This window comes from Saccopteryx leptura, chromosome 10, assembly GCF_036850995.1.
Source record: "Saccopteryx leptura isolate mSacLep1 chromosome 10, mSacLep1_pri_phased_curated, whole genome shotgun sequence".
Lineage (NCBI taxonomy): Eukaryota > Metazoa > Chordata > Mammalia > Chiroptera > Emballonuridae > Saccopteryx > Saccopteryx leptura.
The window spans coordinates 33183129-33210406 of NC_089512.1; the positions used below are offsets into that span (position 1 = coordinate 33183129).

The 27278-nt window shown below is 47.7% G+C and overlaps 1 protein-coding gene and 1 pseudogene across 1 annotated transcript in view; both read right to left on the reverse strand.

The window, feature by feature from the left end:
• GALNT15 (polypeptide N-acetylgalactosaminyltransferase 15) overlaps positions 1-27278 on the reverse strand; it is a 49240-nt gene that overhangs the window by 15630 nt on the left and 6332 nt on the right. Inside the window, exons 3-5 of the mRNA XM_066350964.1 lie at positions 13808-13974; positions 11709-11913; positions 4086-4253 (exon numbers count right to left, since the gene is read on the reverse strand). Of these exons, the coding sequence (XP_066207061.1) occupies positions 4086-4253; positions 11709-11913; positions 13808-13974 (540 nt within the window). The remainder of the gene's footprint in view (positions 1-4085; positions 4254-11708; positions 11914-13807; positions 13975-27278) is intronic.
• LOC136382414 (interferon lambda-2 pseudogene) lies at positions 16014-16603 on the reverse strand (annotated as a pseudogene).

The window sequence follows — 27278 nt, forward strand, 5'->3', positions numbered from 1 at the left end:
TGTCTGACTGCCTCCCTGTTTCCAGATTCAGAAAAATACAAAAAAAAAATAAAAAAATGTGATACCCTGTGGCAGGTAGCACCAGGCCTGGACAAAGGACAGTGGTTATCTCTGTCTTTCTCTTCCTTCCCTCACCCCTGACCTCATCCGTTCCACTGGCTCATGACCTTCCGCCCCAATTCTAAGATAAATCCACCAGGGAAGGTGGTAGTCGCTAGGTCCTGCCCATGCTGGGGGGAATATGCACAACTCATTTAAATGTATTTAACGTTCAATACCAGCTTAAACATGGGAAACTAGAACCCCTGCATCAGGGAACTAAGATAACAATAACATCCCTCAGAAAGGTTTAAACAGGAAAAGGTACAGCCAGAAGGCTTTTGAATGTACCCATTCAGGAACAATTTATTTTTTAATGAAACAAATATTAATGCAGCTAAACTCTGGGTATGTCTTAAGATGCAAATGACTCAAGAGTTCAATGTTCTTTTTTTTTTTTTTTTTGCATTTTTCCAAAGCTGGAAAAGGGGAGGCAGTCAGACAGACTCCTGCATGCGCCCAACCAGGATCCACAGGCATGCCCACCAGGGGGCGACGCTCTGCCCATCTGGGGCGTTGCTCTGCTGCATCCAGAGCCATTCCAGCGCCTGAGGCAGAGGCCACAGAGCCATCCTCAGCGCCGGGGCCAATTTTGCTCCAATGGAGCCTTAGCTGTGGGAGGGGAAGAGAGAGACAGAGAGGAAGGAGAGGGGGAGGGGTGGAGAAGCAGATGGGCACTTCTCCTGTGTGCCCTGGCCGGGAATCGAACCCGGGACTCCTGCATGCCAAACCAATGCTCTACCACTGAGCCAACCGGCCAGGGCCTCTTTTTTTTAATTACCTAGAAAATAGTATTACATTAATAAAATTACTGACCTTTTGGTTATTAAAAAACACTGTTATACCAGAATACCAAAAACCAGTATTGTATATTATTTGATACAGTTTCTAACTCTGCCACTTGCTATTTGCAAGATCAGGGTTAATTCCTGGAGGAGGGGGAGGCCCCTGTGCTTGTCGTTTGAGGATCTAAGAGAGGAGGGCACTTCGCCTGCCTCCCACGTGGCTGCCCTGGGAGCTCAGGAACCTCTCACCGTCCTCTGCCCCAGGAGACAGGGTCCAAGCAGCACCCGGGGGCACTGGGCAGGAGGAGGGGGATACAGCTCCCTGGATGTTGCTCATCAGCCCGGAGAGAGGGAAGCAGTTTTCCCCACCTGCTTGGTTATTTATTGGTGGTTGTGAGACTAATAAACAGAATGGCCCACCATTTTCTAGCTTCATAGTTTCTCTACCGTCTGCCCGAATCCAATGTGCTCCTGCCTGTTCTCGGCCACCGGCCTTACAATGGAGGACCCAGGACTGTCAGCCACGCAGCATGGGCTGTGGTATGGTGGCCAGGAGAGGACGAGGGACTTCGGCACATACCGTGTGGAGCGTGGAGGGTGCAGGCTACTGGAGGGCCAGGCATGCCAAACCCCCACCAGAGGCCATGACCAGTGCAGGACAGCTTGGGCCTCTGCAGTGCTAACCTGCCCTATCAATACTAAGCCCTCAGAAGCCTGGAGCTCAAATCTAGGGAGACAGGGAGAAGTGGTGTTTGCACAATATATATATATATATATTTTTTGTATTTTTTCTGAAGCTGGAAACAGGGAGAGACAGTCAGACTCCCGCATGCGCCCGACTGGGATCCACCCGGCACGCCCACCAGGGGCGATGCTCTGCCCACCAGGGGGCGATGCTCTGCCCACCAGGGGGCAATGCTCTGCCCCTCCGGGACCTCGCTCTGCCGCGACCAGAGCCACTCTAGCGCCTGGGGCAGAGGCCAAGGAGCCATCCCCAGCGCCTGGGCCATCTTTGCTCCAATGGAGCCTTGGCTGTGGGAGGGGAAGAGAGAGACAGAGAGGAAAGAGGGGGTGGGGTTGGATGGTAGAAGCAAATGGGCGCTTCTCCTGTGTGACCTGGCCGGGAATCGAACCCGGGCCCCCCGCACGCCAGGCCGACGCTCTACCACTGAGCCAACCGGCCAGGGCCTGCACAATATTTTAAATGCACTAAATGCTACTGAATTGTTCACTTTTTAAAAAAAAATTAATTTTATGCTATTTGATTTTCACTTCAATGAATTTTTTTTTTAAAGGTGGGGAGATACAGCTTGCTTTACCTGGCTCCCTCAGGTTCTCGCTCTCAGAACCCAGTGCAATAACCTCACGGAGAGAACAGGTGAAGACGTTCCTGCCGAGGCCCCTGCTGACAGCCAGCATCAGCCTTCAGACATGTGAACAGCCTTCAGGGGATGGCAACCCCCAGCTGCTGAGTCACTTGCAGCCAGTCCAGTCTGGTCAACTACAGCCCTGCTGGCGCCCAGACACCGTCCAGCAGACACAACCAGCCCTGACGCTCCCTTTCAGAATTCATGACTCCTAGAGTCCAAAAACTTAAAATGTAAAATATTGTTTGTTTTACAGCACTAATTTGGGGCTCAGTTTCAGTTTGTTACACACCAGAAGATCTGTAGAATATTTACTTAAATAAAACAGTTGTCCAAAAACCAAATACTTGAGAAGTAACACATAAAATCAGATATATTTTGATGCTCATGGTACCGTAGCAGGCATCTGTCTGAATTCTTCTTTTTGACCAAGGAAGGACCTGACACCAGGGATATTCCAATGCCACCTGGTGAGACAGAGCTAGGTCACGATGCCAGCTCAGGTTCTGTCACTGTGTCACAGTAGGGGACTTATTGATGGTATTGGCAAAAGCTTTGCTGGCCTCCATTAATATAACAACATGACAATAATAACACTTAGAGCTGAGTATCTGGTACTCTCTAAATGCTTTTTATATGTTAAATTATTTAATCTTATTTATTTATTTATTGTATTTTTCTGAAGTGAGAAGCATGCCCACTAGAGGGCGATGCTCTGCCCATCTGGCCCGTTGCTCTGTTGCAGCCGGAGCCATTCTAGTGACTGAGGCAGAGGCCATGGAGCCATCCTCAGCACCTGGGTAAACTTTGCTCCAAAGGAGCCTTGGCTATGGGAGGGGAAGAGAGAGATAAAGAGAAAGGAGAGGGGGAAGGGTAGAAAAGCAGATGGGTGCTTCTCTTGTGTGCTCTGGCTGGGAATCGAACCCGGGACTTCCATATGCCGGGTTGATGGCCTACAACTGAGCCAACCCACCAGGGCTTCATTTAATCTTTTTTATATGCATTATTTTATTTTATTTTTCAAGGTGAAGGGATTAACAGGGGTCTCAAACTCGTGGCCTGCGGGCCGCATGCAGCCCGCCCACCAATTTTGTGTGGCCCGCAGACTAATCAAACTTCATGGATTAGTCTGCGGGCCAGTCTGCAGCCGCACACAATTGGTGGGCGGGCCGCATGCGGCCCGCGGGCCGCGAGTTTGAGACCCCTGGATTAAGAAGTATATTAACTCATCTGATCTTAGCTACGACCCTCTAAGGCAGGGGTCCCCAAACTATGGCCCTCAGGCCGCATGCAGCCCCCTGAGGCCATTTATCCGGCCCCCGCTGCACTTCCGGAAGGGGCACCACCATCTCATTAGCCAAAAGCAGGCCCATAGTTCCCATTGAAATACTGGTCAGTTTGTTGATTTAAATTTACTTGTTCTTTATTTTAAATATTGTATTTGTTCCTGTTTTCTTTTTTATTTTTATTTTTTTACTTTAAAATAAGATATGTGCAGTGTGCATACGAATTTGTTCATAGTTTTTTTATAGTCCGGCCCTCCAATGGTCTGAGGGACAGCGAACTGGCCCCCTGTGTAAAAAGTTTGGGGACCCCTGCTGTAAGGTTCACAGTCATCACTGATGTGTTACTGAAGCAGGTTCCCTGTGGGAGAATGAAGGAATTAGCTTGCCTTTATTCTGAATGGGCTCAGTCAGTCTTTTATCCCTGATTAACTAATGAGGAAACTGAAGCATAGGTTAGGTAACTTGCTAGGAAACTAGTGGAGCCAGGATTAACTCCCAGACAGTCTGGCTGCCAAGTGCATCTGGAAGAAGCCATGATGGAGCCTCACCTGATGGGGCTGATGGGGCTCAGGAGGGCCTTCTTTTCCCTCTCCGACAAAGCCTCCCAGTGGACATCCAGCTTCCAGTTCAGCACACCCCGCTGCGGGTCCTTGGAGGGGTAATACTGGAAAGTCTTCCAGTCAATCACATCTATGACTGGGGACACCACCCGGCTCCTGGAGAGAATTGTAGAATCAAATAAAAAATGCAAACCAGTCGTTTGTTGTGGGACAGAAATATAATCTATACACGCACTGTCCAAGATGGCAGCTATGAGCCACATGGGCTATTGGGCATCTAAAATGTGGTCTGTTGGCTTGAAAGGTAGTATAACTAAAATACACACTGGATTTAGAAAACTTAGGAAAAAGAAAAGTTTTAAATCCCAGTAATTTTTATATGGACTATATGTTGAAATGATAATGTTTTGGATATACTAGATTTATGAAACTATATTAAAATTAATTTCATGGTTTTTTGCCTAACCTGTGGTGGCGCAGTGGATAAACTGTCGACCTGGAATGCAGAGGTCGCCAGTTCGAAACTCTGGGCTTGCCTGGTCAAGGCACATACAGGAAGCAACTACTATGAGTTAATGCTTTCTGCTTCCTCCCCGATCCCCACCCCTCTATTCTTTCTCTAAAAATCAATAAACAAATATTTCATATTTTTTAAAAGTTTTGTAATATGACCACTAGAAATGCTTAAATTTCATGTGACTCCTGTTATATTCTATTGGATAGCAGTGTTCTAGAAAACATGTTTTTTCCATAAATAATTGGGATCTCGTTTCATTAAAGAGCATGCCTGCCCCTTCCTTTCTTTAAAAACCTCTGTTGACAGCGTGGTGAATCAGGAGAATGGGGTCTTTGGCTCAGCTCTGCCACTGATGAGCTGTGTGACCTTGAGGTAGCTGTAGAACCTCTCTGGGCCTCAGTTTTCTCATTTGTAACATGAGGGGTTGAACTACTCTCCACAGATGTCTTTCTCAGCTATAATGCTCTAGAACTATGACTCTTGATCTCTGTGGGGGTCTTTGATTTCTTTGAGAATCAGAGGGAAAGTATGTATCCCTCCCTGCACATTTACAAAATATCACACACAAATTCAGAGGGTCCGTGGGCCCCTGCTCTAGGGTCTGGTTCTTGTTCCTCCTTGTATCTTACTATTTCATTGGCTTGAGGGATCAAGATTGCCAAGTCCCAGAAGTGTCCCTGGTATTATTAGTATATGTGTATATGAGCACGTGGTGTCTTCCAACAAACAAAGGCCCTGAGTTTAGATTTATTTGTTCATTTACTGATGCTGTTGGTGATTGTATTTTCCCTCTGTCTGTCTGTCTCTATCCCTCACACAGCCTGGGATGTAGGAAATTGGTACAGTTCAGCAACTTCACCTTTTAAACAAATAGGTAATCAATCACTCAGATGTACCAAGAGATGCTCTCACCTAGCCAATGACTCAATCACATTTTTTTTTATGGCCTCTCTCAGCTTCTGAAATCTTCTAAAATTTATGCCATGGCATGAACGGGTCAGGCCTGAACTCAGGGGTGGCTGGCAGGTTCCACTCTCAGGAAAGTGAGGTTCCTGGAAGGAGAGATGCCAGCCACGCTGTTTGCACTCCCATCGATTTCCATCTCTATTCTTTCCAGTTTAGAGACAGCCAGGGCTGGCGTAAGCCCAGGCCCTCCAGAGAAGGCCAGGGTGGTCCTGGGATTCAATCATCTGCTTAATCTGCGGCCTTCAGCGACTGATGTTGATGTGAGGAGTCGTGGGGTTTCTATTTAGAGCAAGAATCTTGATATGCGTTTCCTGCTTTTTTCACCTAGTTCACTCTGGAAAGGAAGGGAAACTTAATCTCTCTTGGTCTCCACTAGTTGGGGGCACTCTGCACTGACCTAAGCAAACCGAGCAGCAAGGTCAAGGATGAAAGGAGGGCACCCAGCCACCCTCTTCAGTCCCCACTTACTGGGGAATGAACTGAGCAGATGGGCTGGATCTGGCTGTTGGCAGAGCGTTTGGTGGAATTTTAGAATTAGGAGCCAGGGAACCGTATGGCTGAGTTCTGAAAAAAATCCCATCAAATTTGCGCCATCTCAGTAATCATAACGGAACAGGAAAGGAAATTGCATTCGGGCGGTCACATGATCAATTTGTCCTAGGCCTCTGAGCTGTGCCCTTTTGACAAAGTGTACATCACTTTTTTTTTTTTTATCAGAAAATGAAAACTTGAAAATTCATCAAATTTCTGCTTTTCCTGTTTTGCTGGAAGCTTGGACTCATATCTAAAGCTCACGACTACTAAGTGCATTATCCTCAATTCCCAATACCATCTTCTCCTTTCTGAAATCCCTTTTTCCTTCTATTTTTAACCAGACACATAAGTGATTAATCATGAGCCCCTTTGAGTACATTTTGGAGAGAGATGAAGACTAAAATGTCAATGAAGGCAGTGAAAAAAGTTTTCTGTTTTGCTTTTTATTCCAGTGGACCACAGCGGCCGCTTAACCAGGGCGCAATTAGGGAACAATTGCAGTCTAGTGACTCAGAAAGGGTAATTAAAACAACAACAACAACAGCAAACCAAACAGTCTTATATTTAGCTTTGGGTTTCATACCTACAGATGTGTCTGCTGTTCTTGGAATTCATTTAAAGCAAAATAGCAAAGCCACCCTGTTTGACTTGGAAGGATCTGGGAAAGGTCTGCTTACTCCATCATTCTCTTGCTTGCGAATTGAGTTTTAACTCTCCGGCAGATACTAGGTGGGCCCTCTTGTTAAGCCTTTCTAAGCTCCAGGAGGTCAAGTGTTTGGGTTTCAAAAGACAAACAGAGTCAGCTGAGCTGTCAACAAAGACTGGTGAACTGAAATACGGATCTTCCTCATAGCCCTCTCCTCTGTGACTGGACCGTCTCTCTCCGGGTCATCCACACCCCATTCCCAGCTCCCTTTGCACTCACTGTTCTCTGCGCCCTGGCATTTGGGGTAGGTTTTCAACACGGGAATGGGGAAAGGCTCACAAACACTCAGTCCATATCAGGTCAGCTAATAAACTGCCATCCGGATATTCAAAAGCTAACCGCAGTTCCAACCTTAGCAACCGACCCTTTTACTACCAGAAAGAATGAGCCCCAGTTTATTTCACCCTTCTTTATTTTTCCCGGGCCTGGATGTTCCTCTAGGTCTGCGATATATAAAGTCATTTGGGAAGTTCACTCAAAGTGTTGGTGTTGGTAAAAAGTCTTACACTGAGAAGCAGACGGCTTTGAATTCTCTCTTCCCAGAGCTCTTGCTGCGCAGGCAGGCGGGACTCCCAGACTGGCGCCTGCCCTCCTGGGACTCTGTCCTGCTGAGGGGTGTGGGGTAGGATGGGGCCGAAGAGTTTCTTTGGGGCATCAGCCCCTCAGAAAGCTGCTCCCTCTGCTGGGCTGGGAAGCATCCTGGGCCCCCTTTCCTCCTCAACGCAACGCACACTCACACACACATCCACACGCACACTCACGTGGGATTTTTCAGACTGCTAAGGCAGGGACCAGACCGAGCTTCCAGTGGGAAACTTGAGGCTTAGACAGGCTCTTGAGCCAGGATCACCATAGTGTTGCTTTTCAGCACTTTGCTAAGGACTTGCCTCTTTCCCCTTGGAAATCTTCATTTGTCTAGTACCCAAGCCAGAGCTCTCATTCCTTGGCTTGGGTACTAGAGTTGGCAGTCAGCACAAAGCGATTGGCAGCTGTAATGACAGCCACTCGAGATTTTCATCCTTGTTACTTTCTGTAGACACCAGCTACCAATCAGCACCTCCCAAGACGGCCTTGGAGACCGCTGGTGCTGGAGAAGCTCTGCCGGGGCTGCCTTTACAGCGAGGAGGGTGTGCACTGTCCAATCCTGAGGAGGGCCTCAGATGTCCTAGACACCGTACTTTGCATATTTCTAAACTTTCTGGCGGGTACCATTAAAGAGTCTTGTTCTAATGAAATGAGTATATCTTGACAAATTTTCTGAGTAATGGGAGTAAAGGGTCACAAGGATGGAACTTTGTTCCTAACTCAACCAAGTTGCCATGTGGCTCCCCGCAGACCAGTTCTGTGGGCAGGGGCAGGGAACCAGGGCCGGGAACCAGGCCCTGATTTGAGGAAGCAGTGATTTGAAATAGTTGATTCATGGCTTATTACACCATTTACTTGCCATTCCCACTCCACCTTTTTAGTGAAAGCACTTCAAGACCTTTCCTTGCTCTGGGGGCAATGGGTCCTCACCTGGTGACAAATGTCTTTTGCCATGAGCCTCAGAGCAGCAGCTATTAGGAGCTATACCCAAAGTCTTCTACAGTTTTGCTTTACAGGAGGTGAGCGGACGCCTGGGCGAGGTCACAGGAGAGTGCGGCAGACCCTGACCCGGGACGCTGTCCCTGGCCACAGCTCACAGAAGACTGCTGTGGGTGGTGGGAAGAGGGAACTCAGACTGGCTGGGCAGCTCTGCTTTCAGACTCTCTCCTGAGAAGGCCTGTAGGCCGGACACGGGGCCAGAGAAAACGAGTGCACAGGGAGCTGTGACCGTGGGGCGACCCAGAGATGGTCCAGTCACAGTCACAGCAGAGAGAGACATGAACAGCAAGCCAAGCCAGCATTGGTCAAGAGCCAGAGGCGTGTGTGGTGTGTGTGGTGTGTGTGGTGTGTGTGGTGTGTGTGTGTGTGTGTGGTGTGTGTGGTGTTGTGTGTGTGTGGTGTGTGTGTGGTGTGTGTGGTGTGTGTGTGGTGTATGTGGTGTGTGTGTGTGTGGTGTGTGTGTGTGGTGTGTGTGTGGTGTGTGTGGTGTGTGTGTGTGTGGTGTGTGGTGTGTGTGGTGTGTGTGTGGTGTGTGTGTGTGGTGTGTGTGTGGTGTGTGTGTGGTGTGTGTGTGTGTGGTGTGTGTGTGTGGTGTGTGTGTGGTGTGTGTGTGGTGTGTGTGTGTGGTGTGTGGTGTGTGTGGTGTGTGTGTGGTGTGTGTGTGTGGTGTGTGTGTGGTGTGTGTGTGGTGTGTGTGTGTGGTGTGTGTGTGTGTGGTGTGTGTGTGGTGTGTGTGTGGTGTGTGTGTGTGGTGTGTGTGTGGTGTGTGTGTGGTGTGTGTGTGTGGTGTGTGTGTGGTGTGTGTGTGGTGTGTGTGTGTGGTGTGTGGTGTGTGTGTGGTGTGTGTGGTGTGTGTGTGGTGTGTGTGTGGTGTGTGCGTGGTGTGTGCGTGGTGTGTGTGGTGTGTGTGGTGTGTGTGTGTATGGTGTGTGTGTGGTGTGTGTGTATGTGTGTGTGTGTGTGAAAGAGAGAGAGAGGGAGAGAGAAATAGAGAGAGAGAGAGGGAGTACAGGGAGAAAGTCTGATAAAGAGGAGAGGGAAAGAGCCCAGAAAACGAGACTATCACGGACTCCCCACCTCTTAAGTATGGAAGCCTTCTCAGGGAGCCCCGTTTTATTTATAGCTGAGGAAACCAAGGCGTTGCCAAGTTCTCCCTTCTCAGCCTAGAGTGAGAAGTCTCCAGGTCTGTGAAAATGGTCAATGTGAGAAACAGACATCATGAGGGACTGTTTTAATCAGTGTTTTAACTCACGTCTCACAACCAGGGGTGGGGGTGACTAAATGTTTCTCCCTCAAGAGGTTCACTGATTCTTGAAAAACAAATTTATATACTGTAATAAAAAAAAAAGGCAGTAGACCCGGAGTTCGAATACCTAACTCAGCTACAAAGGGTCTGCATGCCCTTGTACACCTGTGCACTTACTCCCCTGAACCCCAACTCCCCCTCTGTAAAACATAAGCAAAACCATCTGCCTGAGGCATCTCGCAGAGGGTCGTTGAAGAATGCATATGAAAAGAGCCTGTTAGGGTTATACATGCATAGGGCTTAATAATATTAATTACTGGGTACCTAAATGTCTGCCAGCTGTCAAGTGACTGTTCTCTATGACCCATTTGCCCTCCCTGAACTCAGTTTTCTTCAATAGTAAAATCATGAGATCTGACCAGATGATAATAAAGACCCATCTGAGAGCCATCTGTCTGTGACACCAAAATGAGAATTAGAGGAGGAAAGAGTGGGACCAACTTGACGTTCCACTCTAATGATATACAGTCATTGTGATTTTGAGATCGGAATCTAAGATGGCGGCTTCATAAGGCTTGTGCATTTACTTGTCCTAGTCCTAGTGCTGAATTTGTACATGGCTCCTCTTCTTACGAGATGTGAGCCAGGAGTGGGCAGCACTCTGTGTCATGGGACGGGGCACAATTAAACCTTCTTGATTTCATTGAGCTCTGGTTATTCTTTATTAAAAAGGAATCCTGGACTGTTACCAATTTACTTCATGTTGCATGAAACTTTTCCATCTGGTGAAATGTTAACACCTTTACCTTCTCGCTCAGACATTTTTTTCATGTGTGGTCATCCCCAACTTCAAATGAGACAGTCAAAATATACTATGGGAAAGAATGCAAGAATAAAAGTCATAGGCTTGGTCCTGGCATCAGCCTTGTCTGGCTGGACAATATCAAAAACAACCATTTATCGAGCTCCTACTGTGTGACAGGCCCCTGCAAGCCCAAGGCATGCCTGGGTGGTCCAGGGTGAGCTGGTCACCACCAGGGTCTGCTTTTCCTGGGTGGGAAATGGTTGAGAAGACATATTTAGGAACTATTTGAGTGGGTGGATGAAGTAGGAAAAGAATGGCAGAAAGACGGAGAAAGGAGAACAGAGAAATAGTCAAATGAAAAATTTAAATGTTAGGCTAAAGCAGGGGTCCCCAAACTACGGCCCGCGGGCCGCATGTGGCCCCCTGAGGCCATTTATCTGGCCCCACTGCACTTTCGGAAGGGGCACCTCTTTCATTGGTGGTCAGTGAGAGGAGCACATCGACCATCTCATTAGCCAAAAGCAGGCCCAAAGTCCCCATTGAAATACTGGTCAGTTTGTTGATTTAAATTTACTTGTTCTTTATTTTAAATATTGTATTTGTTCCCGTTTTGTTTTTTTACTTTAAAATAAGATATGTGCAGTGTGCATAGGGATTTGTTCATAGTTTTTTTTATAGTCTGGCCCTCCAATAGTCTGAGGGACAGTGAACTGGCCCCCTGTGTAAAAAGTTTGGGGGCCCCTGGGCTAAAGGGTATGTTAACATAACCTTCTCCAGCTTCATATTCCAAAGGATGGCCTTAGTTAGAAAATTAAAGGCCCCTTTATATAAACCCTTAGTTCTTGATTGAACTTGAGCAATCGCATTGTCCAATGCTTTGCTTTTAGGAAAGAGTAATATCTAGCAAAGTTTAGAGACTTTTTTCCCAGGGTATGTTAACAATCTTGATTAAAATTGCTAACTTTTCATCAGAGGTAGTGATAACCGTGGTAAGCTGTGTGACTCTTCCCAGGGATATTTGCAATTTAATAGAAGCTGTTCTCTAGGCCTCAGTGTCTGTATCTATAAAAAAGTTAAAGGGACTGGTAACCTCCCTGTCAACTCGACCTCCCTGTGTTTCTTAAAAGCCTCAAACACAGGAAGAACCCTGAGGAATATGTCGCTCTCTAATGGTCGTCTTCTTCAACGACAGACGTTCTGTCAGTGGCTGAGGCTGTAGACTGTTTCTCCCACTCCCCCCGGGGCCGAGTTACCTGTCACCAGCTATTCTGCTGAGGAGCGGCTCCAGCCAGCCCGGGTGGCACTCGCAGTGGGAGTCCATGAAGACCAGCACGTCCCCAGTAGCCCGGGTGGCTCCCAGCAGCCGGGCCCCGATGGCACCCAGCCTCTTGTTGCTCCTGAGCAGCTTCACCCCCTCCAGCCTGGCCACATATTCGCTGAGAGCAGTCTTGAGCTGTCCTGGAACCGACAAGAGTTGTGGTCAGTACAACATTTTACTGCTTGACCGTCACATTTCTCTGTGGTAAAATGTTGTACTGATTTATTACTTTGGAATTATTATTATTTTTTTCTTGGTAAGCTTGTCAACTCCAAGTCCTGCCCCTAAAAAAAGGACCTCTGTTCATGAAGCTGTTAAAATTTCTGAACTTGGACGTCTGAGATACACAATGACTCCACGGCACTCAATACTGCTAGTCATTTTCCCAAACACCCATTCTCCCCTCCCACTTGACTAACAGAAACGTGCTTTTGTTCAGGGAAGCTGAAAGCTCTCACCTACCCAAGATTTCTTTGTTTCAAGTAGTAGCCTTTCGATCCAATTCTGGTAGAAATATATTTAACACGAGAAAAAGGTATTGTTTCATTGCGTTTTTCTAACCTTGGCTGGCCTCTGCCTATCTGCTCTTCGCTCTTTTTTTACCCAGAGTTCGGGCAGCCTCCCTGTAATCACAGTTCCCGTTGTAATCACTCCGAATGTGGCTAAGGGGAAAGCAGAGTGAGCTGAGGCACCGGAGGTAGCTCAGCATCCCCAGGGCCCCGGCCTCTGCCTCTTACACAGGAGAGGAGAGGTCTCCCAAGGAATACTGACAATAATATAGTTCATTGGCTGATGGCGGAGGGACCCCAGGAGTGCTCTTGAGAGGACTCTGCTGAGGGTTTGGAGAGTCTCGAGGCGCCTTCACCAGCCAAGCCAGCTCGGCCCTGGACCTGCTTGTTCGTCCCGCCTGATAGACAGCCAGATGCGTGTCGGGAAGCCCATGTGCTCCGGAGGCCTCTGGCCAGCCTGACTCGCTGCCGTGGCCAGGCTGGTTGAATTCCCAACGTGAGGAACTGAAAGAGAACTAACACAGGCACCTGGCCACTCTATCCCGTCCTCCGTCATTTCCCTTAGAAAAGTGTTCTGCAGACTTCACAAATGCTTGGCTTCCATGGAGCGGTTTGATTGCCCCACAAGGCCAGGAAAGGCTTCTGTGGGCCATTTAATTGAGCTAGAAATAGAGTCCTCAGGCCCCACTCGAGGACTAGAGCGAGGACTAGGTTCTCAAAGCGTGGCCCAGGGGCCAGCAGCAGCAGCATCACCTGGGAGCTGATTAGAAATGCCCATTCTTGAGCCCAATACCAAATCCAGAAACTCTGGAGGTGGGACCAGAAATCAGGAGTTTAACAAGCCTCCCAAGTGATTCTGATGCACACTCAAGCGTGACAACCAGTGACCTAGGTGTCAGACAGGTGGGTTCCTGGTCTCAATCTTCTTTTGGGTACTCGGCCATAATGGCTGGTCCCCACCAGTGAGCTCCCTGTCAGTGGCAACATTCGGGCAGGTTCTGCAGGCCTGGGCTCTGGGCTGAACTCCGCTGCACATAGCATAACTCAGCTCTGGTCAGTTCCCTTCTCTGGGCCCCAGTTCCCTCATCTGGGACGTGAGTGAATTAGGTTCAATAAGCAAGGGTGATTTAACGACTAATGCATGTCAAATACTTCGCCCCCCGTCTAGGAGACAGGGAGCACTCACGAAGTGCCCATCCCTTGTGATTCTCGAGTGTCTTAGGCAGAAGTTTATCTGATTGTGTGGAGGTTAGGGCCCGAGGAAGAGATCCCGGGGGACCAGGCTGGCGTGACCCTTCCCCGAGACTCTTGCCTTGCTTGTCCGCCTCACCTTTTCTGACCTGCTCCCACTTCGATCCTGGTCGCCCTGGGCCCTCTTCGGTAGTGAATTACCTGCACCTGAATTCTCATCTGGAAGTCTGCTTCTGGGAACTTTTTCTACACAGGTTCCAAACCTCAGTGTTTGCGTGGGAGCCTCCCGGGATTCCCTCCCACCTGATGGAACCTGGAGGAAGCCCACAGCCACCTTGCTGGCTGAGGTCGTCCACGAGGATGACCTCCCTCAGGAAGGCCCTGGGCGCCGTGTCGAGGATGCTGTGCACGGTTCGCAGGAGGGTGGACCAGGCCTCGTCGTGGAAACAGAGGATGATGCTGGCCACGGGCAGGCTGTCCTCAGGCGGCTGCTGCAGACACCTGCAGGGATGGAAACCAGAGAGCCATGGGGAAGAAGGAAAGTGCTCATCACCCTTGAACTCACTGCCCAGGCCTGGCTGGGGCTGTTACAACCACACAGCTCTCCTCCCAACTCAACCGCTCTCCCCGAGTGTTCTGGAAATTTCCACTTAAAGAGAGCCTATTTCACCCCGGCAGCAGTGCTGTGTGCTGCCTCCCGACACTCCGAACCCATGAGCTTCTTTACAACGTTCAGTCCGTGCCTTCTCGGAGCAGGTGAGAGGTGTTGCCACTATCTCAGCAGATGCCTGTCTTGATCTGTAAAGTGGGAATGAATGATACATTCCCAACCTCACAGAGCTGTTGTGAGGCTTACATACGGGATGATGCACATAGTAACTGTCCTATGAACAGCAATTGTCATGCGTTTAAGGGCAGGGACATATTTTCCTTATGTTTGTATTCCTACTATCTAGCACAGCACCTGGTATATAATAAGTGTTTATTATTCATCATTATTCTTCTTGAAGAAGAAACAAGGATTAAACATTTGTGAGTGCCAGCAACATGTGAGACACTGTGCCAGGCACTTCGCACACTTTACGGCATGTTCACCCTATAATTAGCCTGTGGGTAGGGCTATCTTACCCCATTTTACAGATGAGAAAACTGAGGCTCATTAGATGGTAACACTGGTTAAAGGCCACGTCAGCAATAAGTGGCAGAGCTGGATATTGTCCTTCAATGCTATCGTGCCCTTTTCACTTTGCTGGTTCAGGGCTGGATAGAAAGGGATACATGGTGTCCTCTGCAGGGGGCTGGCTGGTTTCCTCCTCTCCAGGGGAACAGGAAGCTCTGTATTTGCTTTGCGTGTTGTCTGTTGAGAGCTCTGAGTGGAACTAATTATAATAACAACCTGATACATGGAGCAGGGTGTGGCTCACACTTGTTCACAAAGGACGCTTTCTTAAAAGGCATTTCCAAGGTGCTGCTCTCTGAGTTTTAGCTGTTAAAACCACATACCTCCTCAGAGGGGTATCTGCTTTTGCATAGGGGTTGTCTCAAAGACCCTGGAGTTCCGATATGGAAAGGCACCTGTGATGGTGGAACTGCTGGCAGAGTGACAACCAGACTGGCCCCGCCTGAGGAGAATGGACACTTGTGCTGCTCCTTAGCTGAGTGTCCTCTGCCTGGGAGAGTCCCAGCCAGGTCTGCAACATCACATGAGCAGGATGCCTGTGTGTGACCTTCAGTGCAAAATCCTGTTGGGGGAGGGGAACCCGATACTAGGGAAGTGCTTCCGGGTAACAGTAAAACAGAATGCCGAGATACTTTTTATAAAAAACACATGACCTAGGGGTTCCAATGATTTATTAGCTTATGTATTTATACTATACGTTATTGATGTCACTCATGAGAAATATGTACAATAAAATAATGCTAACATAAAAATAAGGATAAAAGGAATAGGGAAGTTATATGAAAGTCTAGAAAGTCAAGTTTTGGAGAAAGAACATGAATATGTAGGCCATAGAGCCTCGGTATTTCCAGAATGAATTTTAACTTTGACTGAGCTTCCTGGTAGCCAAAGTAAAACGAGAGATTTATTCTGCAACAGAATTGTCACCATCAGAGATGTTATATATGCCACAATTTTTAGGGAAAGTGATACTCTTTCTGGTACTTTTAAAAAAAAAGATAACATTTTATTTTGAAATAGTTTAAGATTCACAAGAAGTTGCAAAAAATAGCACAGAGAGTTCCTGTGTTATCTTCGGCAAGTGATGACATCTTAACCACCCACAACACTCAGAACCAGAAAATGGACGTTTCAGTACCATCAACTCAAATATAGACCTTATTTGGATTTCAACAGTTTTTACATGTAGCACTGATTTTTTTTTTTTTTTTTAGAAAAATAAAAATTTTATTAGGTTTGAATTACAAAATTCACATAGATAAACACATAAATAGGAAACGGGTGGCAATAAATTAAGAAAAGTGAAAGATGCATAAATAAAATCTAAGAGGATGGGAAAGGTAGCAGGGCAGTCTCCAGATCAGACACACAGGTCTCCACTGGCGATGCATTTCAGGTCACGGGTGAGGAGGTGGAAGAGGTTGAAAGTAACAGAAGCTTCCAGGCAGCCAGGGGATTCCTTTTTCTGGGCCTCGTGGAGGCGGTGCAGCCAGCGGTGGAGGTGGCCCTGCGGCCTAGAGCCTGCTGTGGACTGAGCTGGGACACAGGCCTGAAGCTTGGCGTGGATGTGGCGCAGAGTGTGAAGGGGCTGGTCCAGGATGTCCCCCGGGGTTAAGTTAGCCCACAGTCCCCAGGACCTTCAGGGTCAGGGACAGCTCAGCCTCCAAGGCCACAGGGCGCTCCCACACCTGCAGCTGCCTCAGGTCCCGCGTCCTGGGGAACGGGCAGGAGCCTGCAGCTCCAGTTCTTCAGTGAGAGTGACTCTTCCAAGGCATCCTTGGCCCTCTTGAAAGCCTTCATCTCTTGCGGGGACAGCGACTTGAACTGAGCCATGTGGCAGTCCCTTGCACCTGGGAGGGGCGTGGGGACAGGAACTGCTCCTGTCCTGGTCAGCACCATGGTCATCAGCACCAGCACCAGTGTGCAACCCACAGTCAAGTCCAGTTTCATCGTGGTCTCTGGTCTCTGTCAGCAGGTGGGGACCCAAATGTTTGCTCACAGGCTGTCACCTGGGTCTCTCACTCAGCCTTATTTGGTGTCTCTGACCTCAGTCTTCTCTTCTGGGTCTCAGCCTGCTGCTCTGCCTGTGTCTCTGAACTTCCAGCTCTGTGTGTGGTGTGATTCTTGCCTGAGCTCCATGGTGCAGCTTTTAACTTGGACACATGGGCAATCCAGGCTGATGTAGGAAAAGTGAAAACAGGCCTGCCACCAGGGGATGCCCCAGGCCGGGAAAGCCCGTGTGGGGCGGGGCCTTAGCCAGGTGAGCAGCTGGAGTGAAAGAGAAACTGAAAAGATTATGGGTAGCACTGATTTTTAAAGGAAATGTCTATGGACTTTGGAAAGAAGTCCCTAAATGGATGACAGTGTACTTAGAAGCATCCTGAAGGCAAATAAAAGAATGAACTTTATGTAGAGTTTTACAGTCTGATTTCAGAGTTGTTCAAATAATATGTCCAGGGTGGAACCAGTTTCCAGTAAGATAAGAGTCCCCTCTACCTCATGCGTGCTCATGCGCGCGCGCGCGCGCGCGCGCGCGCACACACACACACACACACACACACACACACACACACACGCGCTGAATCTTTTCTCTTACCCCTTCCAGCCTCCCTCCCACCCCCTAACCCCCCTGGTGGAGCGTTCCTCCTCCAATCCACCAGACTTTGAGGGTTTTCACACTGCCCTCAGATTGCTCTAGGCCTGCCTGTTCGCACACAGGTCCGGAACCTCCTCGTGGTCCTCTCCATCTCCTTTGTGCTTGTGCAGGCTGCCAAACCCAGAGATCCTAGACTGGGGCCTTGGGGGCGGGGCCTCTGGAAAGACATCTTGCCTCAGGAAATTCATGGCCATGAAAAAACCTAAAACAGTGCTAGGGTAATTGCCAGGAGGCTGACTGTTTTCCAGCTCAGATAGGAAAGGAATCTGGGGCCAGAGAGGCCTGCATATAAAGTTCCTGTGGGTGCAGTTTTATAGGGACCAAAATTTGTCACCACATGGTAGAACACGGCCATGCCTTCCCACGGGACTAGCCCCCTTTCTCGACCTCAATCCAGAGAACACGAGGACCAGAAACAACACGAATGTGCGGTGTGTGCGTGCATGTGTACCCTTCAAGTGAGGTAGTCAAAAGAGCTTAGACTTTTAGATTTAAATCCTCGCTCTGCTGCTTCCTAAGTTCCTATGGGTGATATACTCAATATTTATAAGCCTCAGTTTCCTCATTTGAAAAATAGGGATAATAATATTCACCTTTTGGGCCTGCTGTGAGACTCTAAGAATAATCATAGGCACTTAGTAGACAGTGGCTATTTTAGAGCTACCTTGGAAAAAGATAAGACGTGATAAGCCTGTGAATCGTCTTTATAAAATATACTTATCTTTAAATAATCACTCTACAGTAAAGCGTGACACATCTCCTGAACTACCCCGGGAAGTAAGCTTTCCCACATCTGCGCCAGGCGAACAGCTCCCACTGCAAAGCTTCTGTAAGGAACACGCACTTAGCCCACTGCCTGGTGCACAGAGTAGGAACTCCATCAACCAAAAAGGTTTTTATTTTAACTCGAGCTCTTTAAGACCACACTCCTCACACACTCCTCAAAGTCAGGACACAGAGGCACTTCCTGCTCCGCTATATAGCCAGTGTCCCAGGGTGACCGGCTTCCCCTCCTTGACCTCAGGGAACGGTGCCCGCCGGGAGGCAGTCTAGTCTGAGGATTCTGGGCTTGGATGCAGGAAATCCACCACTTCCGAGCTGTGGAATGACCTTGGATAAGTCACTCAGCCTCTTGGTGCCTTGGTTTCCTCAGGATGTTAATAGTAGCATCCTCTTCGTAGGGCTGCTGTGATGGCGACATGGCCTTCATAGAGCGCTAAGAGCGGGACCTGGAGGAGGCGATGCTGAGTGGGTATCTGCTGCTGTTACTGGAAGATGGGTCCCTGAGGCTCTTCCAGCTTTGGAATTCTGTGTTCTTGACCCTCTGGGGCCCCCTTGGGGCAGGAGATGGGGAAGGAAAGAGGGAAAACGAGGGGAGCAGGAGTTTTAAAGAGAATTTTTTTTTATTTTTTCATTTTATTCAATTATTTATTTATTCATTCGTTTTAGGGATGAGAGAGAAGGGGGGAGGAGCTGGAAGCATCAACTCCCATATGTGCCTTGACCAGGCAAGCCCAGGGTTTTGAACCGGCGACCTCAGCATTTCCAGGTCAACACTTTATCCACTGCGCCACCACAGGTCAGGCTTAAAGAGAATTTCATAAGACTTTCTCCCTTCCTCTCCAGCTGTCTTGCTCCAAAATTTTCTAGGTTTCGTGGATGGAAAGAACTGTGCTCTCCCTTCCCAGTGAGAGAGGATGGCTAACAGAGAAACGGGCGAGGGGTGTGACTGGGATACGCTAAACAGGTTGCTAAGGATTTGGAAAGGCCAAGTGGATGTTTGAAGGTTATTACAAAGCTGAAGGAGGTGCCTCCTTGGGCTGTGGAAAGGGTGTCCTGGGACCAGCCCAGAGGAGAGAAGCTCACACAGCCTTCAGAACATAAACAGACAGCTTTGGGGTATCTGCAAAACCCCCAGAGCTGAAAATAACGTCCAGATCATCCGGTGTTTCCGGAAAGGGTAAGTGTGGGCTCTGAGTGAGAGTGTGGCTTGTGACAAGGCCCGGTGCCCTCTGTGTGGCTCCTGGAATGCAGTGCTAAATATTATAAACACCGTCTCAGGCCTGTTGGATGTTTCCCAGAGGAGTCGGCGATTGTTGCTTCTGGTGGGCAGCGTGACCTGGAGGAGGCGGCCTGTGGATGGTGCAGGCTGTGTAGCCCCCAGACACCAGTAGAAGGAAGGGGTACCAAGTATACACATGGCCTATGGCAGTGGTGGGATGGGTGGGATTCAGCTGGTTCACCCCGGTTCGGCAGAACTGATACTTAATTTTTTGTTGAGTTAGGTGAACTGGTTGTTAAAATGGCACTTATAATCAGGGTTCTCTCTAAGGTGGGCGCCTGGGCAGCTGCCCAATGTGGAAATCATATTTACATTCCTTACTCTTTTTTAACACTCATCTGCACAACAGTGTGCTCTAAGCACACGTAGTGATGTTCATTCTGTCTATAGGTAAAAAGAAAATTGCAAGTGAGGACCGCAATCAAGAAACAATATGGAAATATCTTAAATAACAGTTTTACTGTTATTTGCCATGTATTATTTAATATTTTTTCATTAATATTTTAAAACTTTTATAACATAATCTAGTTTTGTGTACCTCTTTCATTGTTCTTATTGATGTATTAAATGCATGAAATAATAAGTTACCTTTTGGCATATCTTTTTTTATACTTAAAATGGTCATTAGGGCAGAGAACCGGTTGTTAAATTATTTGAATCCCACCACTGCCTATGGGGGCCCATGGTCACCATCCCAGGGGTGGGCTCTGTCAGCCTGTGGGTAACACTGAGGCTTGTGAGGATGGGCAAGTGGGCTGAGCCCTCTCCACGCCCGCAGACCCAGGTTACTACGGAGTGGAGGGAGGTGTTTCATGTAATACTGAGAGCAGCCAGACTGCAACCCTCTCCACCTCGCTCGAAGACTGTCAGCTTCGAGCGTCTTAGGAAGAGGTGGGATGTCAGGTCACTAGAGGTCAAGCTCAGGCATTATGCTTGAGTCCTGAGTCTGTCCTTATGTGACTCAGACAGGGATATATGCTCTCTGATAACACCCTTCCTTTAGATCATGTCCATATCCACAGACCTCCTTGCATCAATAGCAGTCAGTTTCTATGATATTTTTCTCACAGTCCTCTTGATTCCAATAAGTCCTTTTTTAAGCATGTATTTACTTAAGCTCAGTTTTCTCATCTGTAAAACACAGTTGTTGGAAGGATCAAATGAGTTAATATAGATAAAGAGTTCAATCAATGCTAATTATTATTTTCTCTTACAAGTCTCCCATGTACCTGGATACCTCTCTAGATCTCAATTTCTTCATCTATAAAATGAAGGTAACAAGTCAAGTTACTTTAGAGGGCTCTGCAAAGATTAGATAAGCAGAGAGATGTGGAATGTACTTTGTCCAGAGCAAGCTCTCAATAAACGGAAACTGTTACTGTCCCTCAGGTTAGTGCTGTGTGCTGGTGGCTCTGGTAGTAGAGGCCTAGCCAGGTGTTCTCAGAATAAGTATAGAATTTTCTCATATGCTGTCTGATTTCATCCTCATCCCCATCATTGCCCAGCTCCAGTGGCTGCCATGCTCAGAGAATACCATGTGACGGTACCTGTCGGAGTTGGAGCGTGGTGGTACTGTCCATCACACAAGATCACAGGCCAAGAAAGCCATGGGCGTGACTGGAGCTCAGACAGACCCCCCTGCTGGACCCAACTCCCTAGAACACAGGCCCGGCAGTGAGATGCTCTCAGTGACCCAGGCAGTCACGGGCAGCAAAGGCCTCCCATCTCCTTGCTCACTCAGGTGGCTTTAGAGGTTTCCATGTTGTCTTGTTAAAATGCAGAATTAATTCCCTTCAGGAGGAGAAGCTTGTGAGGGTGAGCATCTGCTAATCATTTAGTTGACGTGTGTGTGTGTAAGGTTTGGGAGACACTGGGGAAACAATAAGAAAGGGTTTAGATTGTGGGGCCCAGCTCACCTGTGTTTGAGAACCGTGTCCCCTGGTGTCACCACGAGGACACTGGGTCTCTAAGGAAAGAGAGAACACTAAGAGGCAGATGAAGAATAAAGAGAGGGAGGTTTTGCTAAGGACCTGCTTCGCAATACGCCCACTCTTCCTGCCCACCTCTTACCCAGCCTCACAGAGCCTGGCGGGCTGGGAAGCACAGAGCTAAGCACAGAATTTGAGTCAGTGATTCAAAAGAACTACTTAAGCCTTTTAAAAAGTCCAGCCAACAAAGATCTTTAAGGGAGGATGGGGGCTGAAAGTTCATCTAAGCCAATTCCTCCTTAAAACTCTAACCCCTTTGTTGGGTACGCAGGGGGCACAAACTCAAATGTCTGCAGAGCCTGGAGGGCAGCCAAAAGGTCACTGTCCACGGTGTCCACTGGCTGCGGGGGCTGCATGAACTAGAGGCCACATGGCCCACTGAAAGGAGCAGCCAATTCTACCACGAGGAGATCCGTCCCAGGGTTGCCAAATCTTCCTGGTTTGCAGAAAAAGCCACAGGCCTGAATAGTTTATATGAAATCTCTTGACTTTCAAATGTTGGCCACTAATTCAATGTTGAAAAAAACATTAAAATAACTGTGTGGTCAAACAACATATCTGTGACAGGACACAACCTGCGGGCCGTCATTTTGTGAGGTCTGAGTTTCTTCACTCATGGGACACCTGTTCCTTCAACCCCAGGCAACACTTCTTTCTCCCTCTTTTCCCCTTGAAGATCCTTCCTGCAAGTGGAGCCCACACCATGTTTACAGCCTGAGCCAAGAGACGGTCTGGGAGGAAGAGTGTGAGACTAGGTGTTGGAGGGGACATGCTAGAACAAGACCCTCCAGCCTGCTCAGGCCTCTGAAATCCCCGTAAGTGAAGGGAGTTAAGGGGCCTTGGGCATGTCTGCCACTTCGCCTCTCTAGACTCCAGTTCCCACGCTGGATAAATGAGGGGTTCATTCTACAATGTCTAAAGACCCTCCCAGCTTTGAGTATGTGATCACCAAGGGGTAATGGGGGAATCACAGAGGACCAGGTAATACTGTTAGTATCTTATGAATATCCAGCCTAGCCACCATTTAAAGAGGCAAATGCAAGATGGCAGTGGAGTAGGTGAAAGTTATATTCACCTCCACCCAAGACTAAATCGGAAGTACAACTAAATTATAGAACCATCCACCTGAATAACCAACTGAACGCCATTTAATGAGTGTTCCTCTACACCAGGTGCTGTGCTGAACACTTCACATGCATTATCACATTTAATTCTCCCAACTGCTCTTCGAAATAGATATTTTCATGTGTGTGAAGATGGTCACAACAATTCTGTCTACCTTGTAGGCATGTTCCTTTGCAATGTGACTTTATCACACGTCTCATCAAAAAGTGAAACCTATTTCTCTACCTTCTGAACCTGGCTGGTCTTGGGACTTTCTTTGACCAATAGAACATACTGGAAGTGACAGTCTGGGACTTCCTTACAATAAGCCTAAAAGGGCCTTGCAATTTCCACCTGTTGCCGTGAGATGCCATGCAAGAAAGCCTATCGAGCCAGTAGGAAGACGAGAGGCCAATTGGAGAAAAGCTGAAGCGGCTCAGCAGAGGACCAGCCCCAGTTGCCTGATACAAGAGTGAGGCCATGTTGGATCATTGAATCCCAGTCAGCCTCCAGATGACAGCAGCCACAGGAGGACCCCAGACGAGAGAGGCAGAACTGCCCAGTTGAACCCCAGCTGAATTATAGAATCATGAACAAATAAATGGTTATTGTTTTAGGCCACTATTTTTTAAAAACAATTTTATTGAGCTCTAATTCACATATCATGTGATCCACCTTAATAAAAGTATACAATTCAATAGTTTTTAGCATATTCACAAAGCTGTGCATCTGTAACTTCACTCCTTTTTGTTGCCAAATAATACCCCATTGTTTGAATATACCATATTTTATTTGTCCATTTTATTAGTTGATGAACATTTGAGTGTTTCCATTTTGGGCTATTAGTATTGCTGCTATGAACATTTATATATAAGTTTTTGTGTGGATATATCTTTTCAGTTCTCTTGGGTCTATACCTAGGAGTGGACTTGCTGGTCATATGGTAACTCTTACACTTAATTAACATTTTCAGGAGCTGCCAAACTGTTTTTTCAAAGCAGCTGGACCATTTTACATTCCCACCAGCATTACACGAGGGTTCCAACTTCTTCACATCCTTGTCAGCACTTGTTATTTTCTATTCTTTTTATTTCAACCATTATACTGGGGATGAAATGGTATCATGTTGTGGTTTGATTTGCATTTCCCTACTGACTAATGATTTGAACATCTTTTCATGTGCTCTTTGGCCATTTTAGGTAGTCTTTGGAGAAATGTCTATGTAAATCCTTTGCTTATTTATAAAGTGGCTGTCTTTCTATTGTTGGGCTGCCAGGGTTCTTTCTGTATCCTGAATACCAGTCCCTTATCAGATATATGGCTTGCAAATATTTTCTCTTATTCCTGGATTATCTTTTAACTTTCTTAGAGCACAACATTTTTAAATGTTTATGAAGTCCAATTTATCTATTTTTTAAACCACTACCTTTTGAGGTGGTATGTTATACAGCACTAGATAATGGATACACATTCCCATTTTAGAGATGAGGAAATTAGAGCCCAATGAGCTTAAGTGACTTAAAGTTACACAACAAATATCTGGTGGTCAGTCTGACACCAAACTTAGTACTCTTAACCAGTATATGTATATACTGGTTAATATATATATTGCCATCTTGGACTAAAGTGCTGGCAAAATGTTCTGGATTTAGGCTTGGGTTCCAGTGTCCAGATCAAAGTGACAATGGTGGAGGGTTATTTGAAGAACACATAATTCATTGGTTCCTTCATATCTTCTGGACTGTCTATACTGATTAATTAACATCCTCAAAAAGCAACTTACTTAGATCCCACTGTCTTGGCTATTTTAGGTATTTGCTTATGTGTAGTCATGCTTAACATCATGCTCTCAGCCTTCTTCAGAGGACGTACAAGAATTAATTTTATAAAATCTGCTTTGCATTACAGAGCAAACCCGTTGAGGGTGTTGTCTTCTCTTTCACTTACTATCTCCTCTATGAAGCTTTGGTGGAAACCTATCAGACATAAGTGCCAGGAAAACCTCTTCCTCCTCTGAGGACCTGGCATGTTTCCTTCTTATGGAAATTATTGTTTCCCTTTTCAATTTGGCTGCCAGGAGGCTCAGAATAAAAATATAGGATATTTAGTCATTCAGAGGATCCTATACATTGTCTATCTTTATTCTAATTTTCTCTTTGATTTTATCTTCCATTTTTACATCCAGCTATTTAATAGATGTTTACTGACAACCTACTGTATATAGACTGAAAGATGAATTAAATAGATAAGATCTTTGAAGCAGAATCCAAGGTGCCCCTGCCCATACCCCCTAGAGATGTATCCTTCTAACACAGGACAGCCTGACTGCCCGAGGGTTTACTCTGACTGCTGGAGGGGCTCTCCCCAATCACCTGCAGGAGAGGATCAACCCCTGCCCACCCTCAGCCATTAACTAAAACAGAGTTGGCGTATTAATATCCAGAAACTTTGACCTTGTGGGTGGGGGGGGGGGGGGTGAGATATACATTATCTCCCAGATCCCCCCCCCCACCCCGGGGCTGAGCTCTAGCTGCCCACAGAAGAACCTGCCTTGGAAACACACCTTCCATTGGCTGCCCCGCGGTCCCGGCCCCTCCCAGTGCTCCCTGGCATCACCTGAACAATGAATGCTTGTCTCAGGGTCGGCTTTGGGGTAAGCCAAGCGAAGGTATTCTCTGGTGTCATGAAGCGTAGCCCATTAAACAGATAAACAAATAATTGTTTAACAGCTGTGGCGAGTGCTCCGCGGAGACACTAGGGAGTGGGGCCTGAGACGGAAGCTGAGAACTGAGGGTGGATGGGACACAGTAGAAAGAAGACGTGGACAGGCAGCGGTGCTCCTGGCAGATGTCACAGCCTCCGCTAAGGCCTGGAGTTGGGAAGGGGCTCAGCTTGTACCAGGAACCAAAGGAAAGGCATTCTAAAGTATATTTCCCCTTATCTTGACTAAACATTATATTAAAAGCAATTTTCTATTTTATGATATATCTTCAAATCCTCTGGGGGAATAAGGTAGGTCAACAAACAAGAGAGCAGCAGGTAAGTGGTCCACACAAGAGGCCGTGGGCAGGTCACCACTGCTCCAGGCCTCAGGCTCTCTCTGCCGAGGGGGGGGGGGTGCATGGTCCTCCTGCTCCCCCTGGGCCATGGCTTTGCTGAGGGAATCAATGGAGCAGTGCACAGACACGGCTTTTGGACATTGTGAAGCAGTGCCCACACGTGACTAGGTACCCAGGGAAAGGACCCGTGGAGAAACACGTGTTTTCACTGTTAAATAATGGGGTTAGCCACATCCTTTGACCTTCAACCAGATCTCTGGTGCATGTTGTACTATCTCAGTTTGTACACGCACACCCACGTGTCCAAAAGCCCAGTCCGACCTCATTTGTCCATCTTCTGAGTGGCAGCAGGAGGGAGGAAGGATCTAGGGCTTTGGAACTGAATCAACCTGGCTTTGAATCCTGGCTCTGCTATTCACACCCCCTAATTAGCCAACGCAAGGACACTGGTACCCTTCTGTAGCCTAGGGGCGCTACCTGGATGGAAAGGGATCATCCTGGCCCAAGAGAGCCGCTCAAGAAACGTTAGCTTTTTATTGTCCCTCTGCAAGATCACAGGACTTGGAGCGTGTGTTTACACACAGATGCACGCCCTCTTCTGGCAGCTCCAGCATCCCGTGAACTGGGGAAGTGCACGTGGACAATGAATGATTTGAGGCGAGTGAGTCACAGCACTGCACCAGATGGCCTGGCTGTGGCACAAACACCCCCCCCCCCCATTCCCAATGCCGGGCGAAGTAAAAGGCTTTCTGCTGGGTTTTCTAAACCTATTTTGGGATCACTGACCCCCCAGCTGCTACCAAATCAGCAGAGCCCCTCACTCCATATCTCAGTTCTGAGCCCCCACCCCCACCCCCAAGTAATGGCCTGGGTGCTTGTTTGCATCCTCCAGGGCCCCCAAGCCCCTTGCTCACCTTCTCACCTTCAATAACTGCTGAGTAACTACTTGTTCAGTGAATGAAAGAAGACACTGTTCTTGCTCTCAAAGAACATATAGGCTGCTTGTCATACAAACAGGAAATTAATACCATACCGCCAATCTCCTACATTCTGAGAAGCGTTCAGCCCATCTTGTCTGTAACTGGTGTGGCTCATCTTGGGAACAGCAATTTCCAAGCCGGGCCTGGGGGCTGAAGGGCTGGGACACAGCCTGGGAATGATCATTTAGATCAGCGGTTCTCAACCTGTGGGTCGCGACCCCGGTAAGGTCGCCTAAAGCCATCGGAAAATACATAATGCATATCAGGTATTTACATTCCGAATCATAACTGTAGCAAAATTACAGTTATGAAGTAGTCACCAAAATTATTTTTTGGTTTGGGGTCACCGCAACATGAGGAACTGTATTGCAGGGTCACGGCATTAGAAAGGTTGAGAACCACTGATTTAGATGGATGGACAGGAGCTCATGGAGGGGAGAGAAGTGTGGGAAGGGCCAGGGTGTGCACTCAAGGCTGATGCGGCCAGCCTGTCGTTCCTCACCCTGGAGACAAGTCATGTAAAGGGCATGCAGTCCCCTTCTTCGTGGGGGAACGCTGAAGTCTCACACCCTCCTTCCGAAGGGACTCCGGGCATCCTTTATCTTGCTCTGATCCTGGACCCCGTGGAAATAGGAACTAGGAATGAGCAGTTTCTAAAGACTTTCCAGATCATTCCAATGTGCTCCCAGGTTTGTGATTATTTAGCAGCCCCCAGGAGCAGAAGATAACTGTGTGATCAGAGAAAGGACAATGACGTGATGCCCACAATTGCCGGC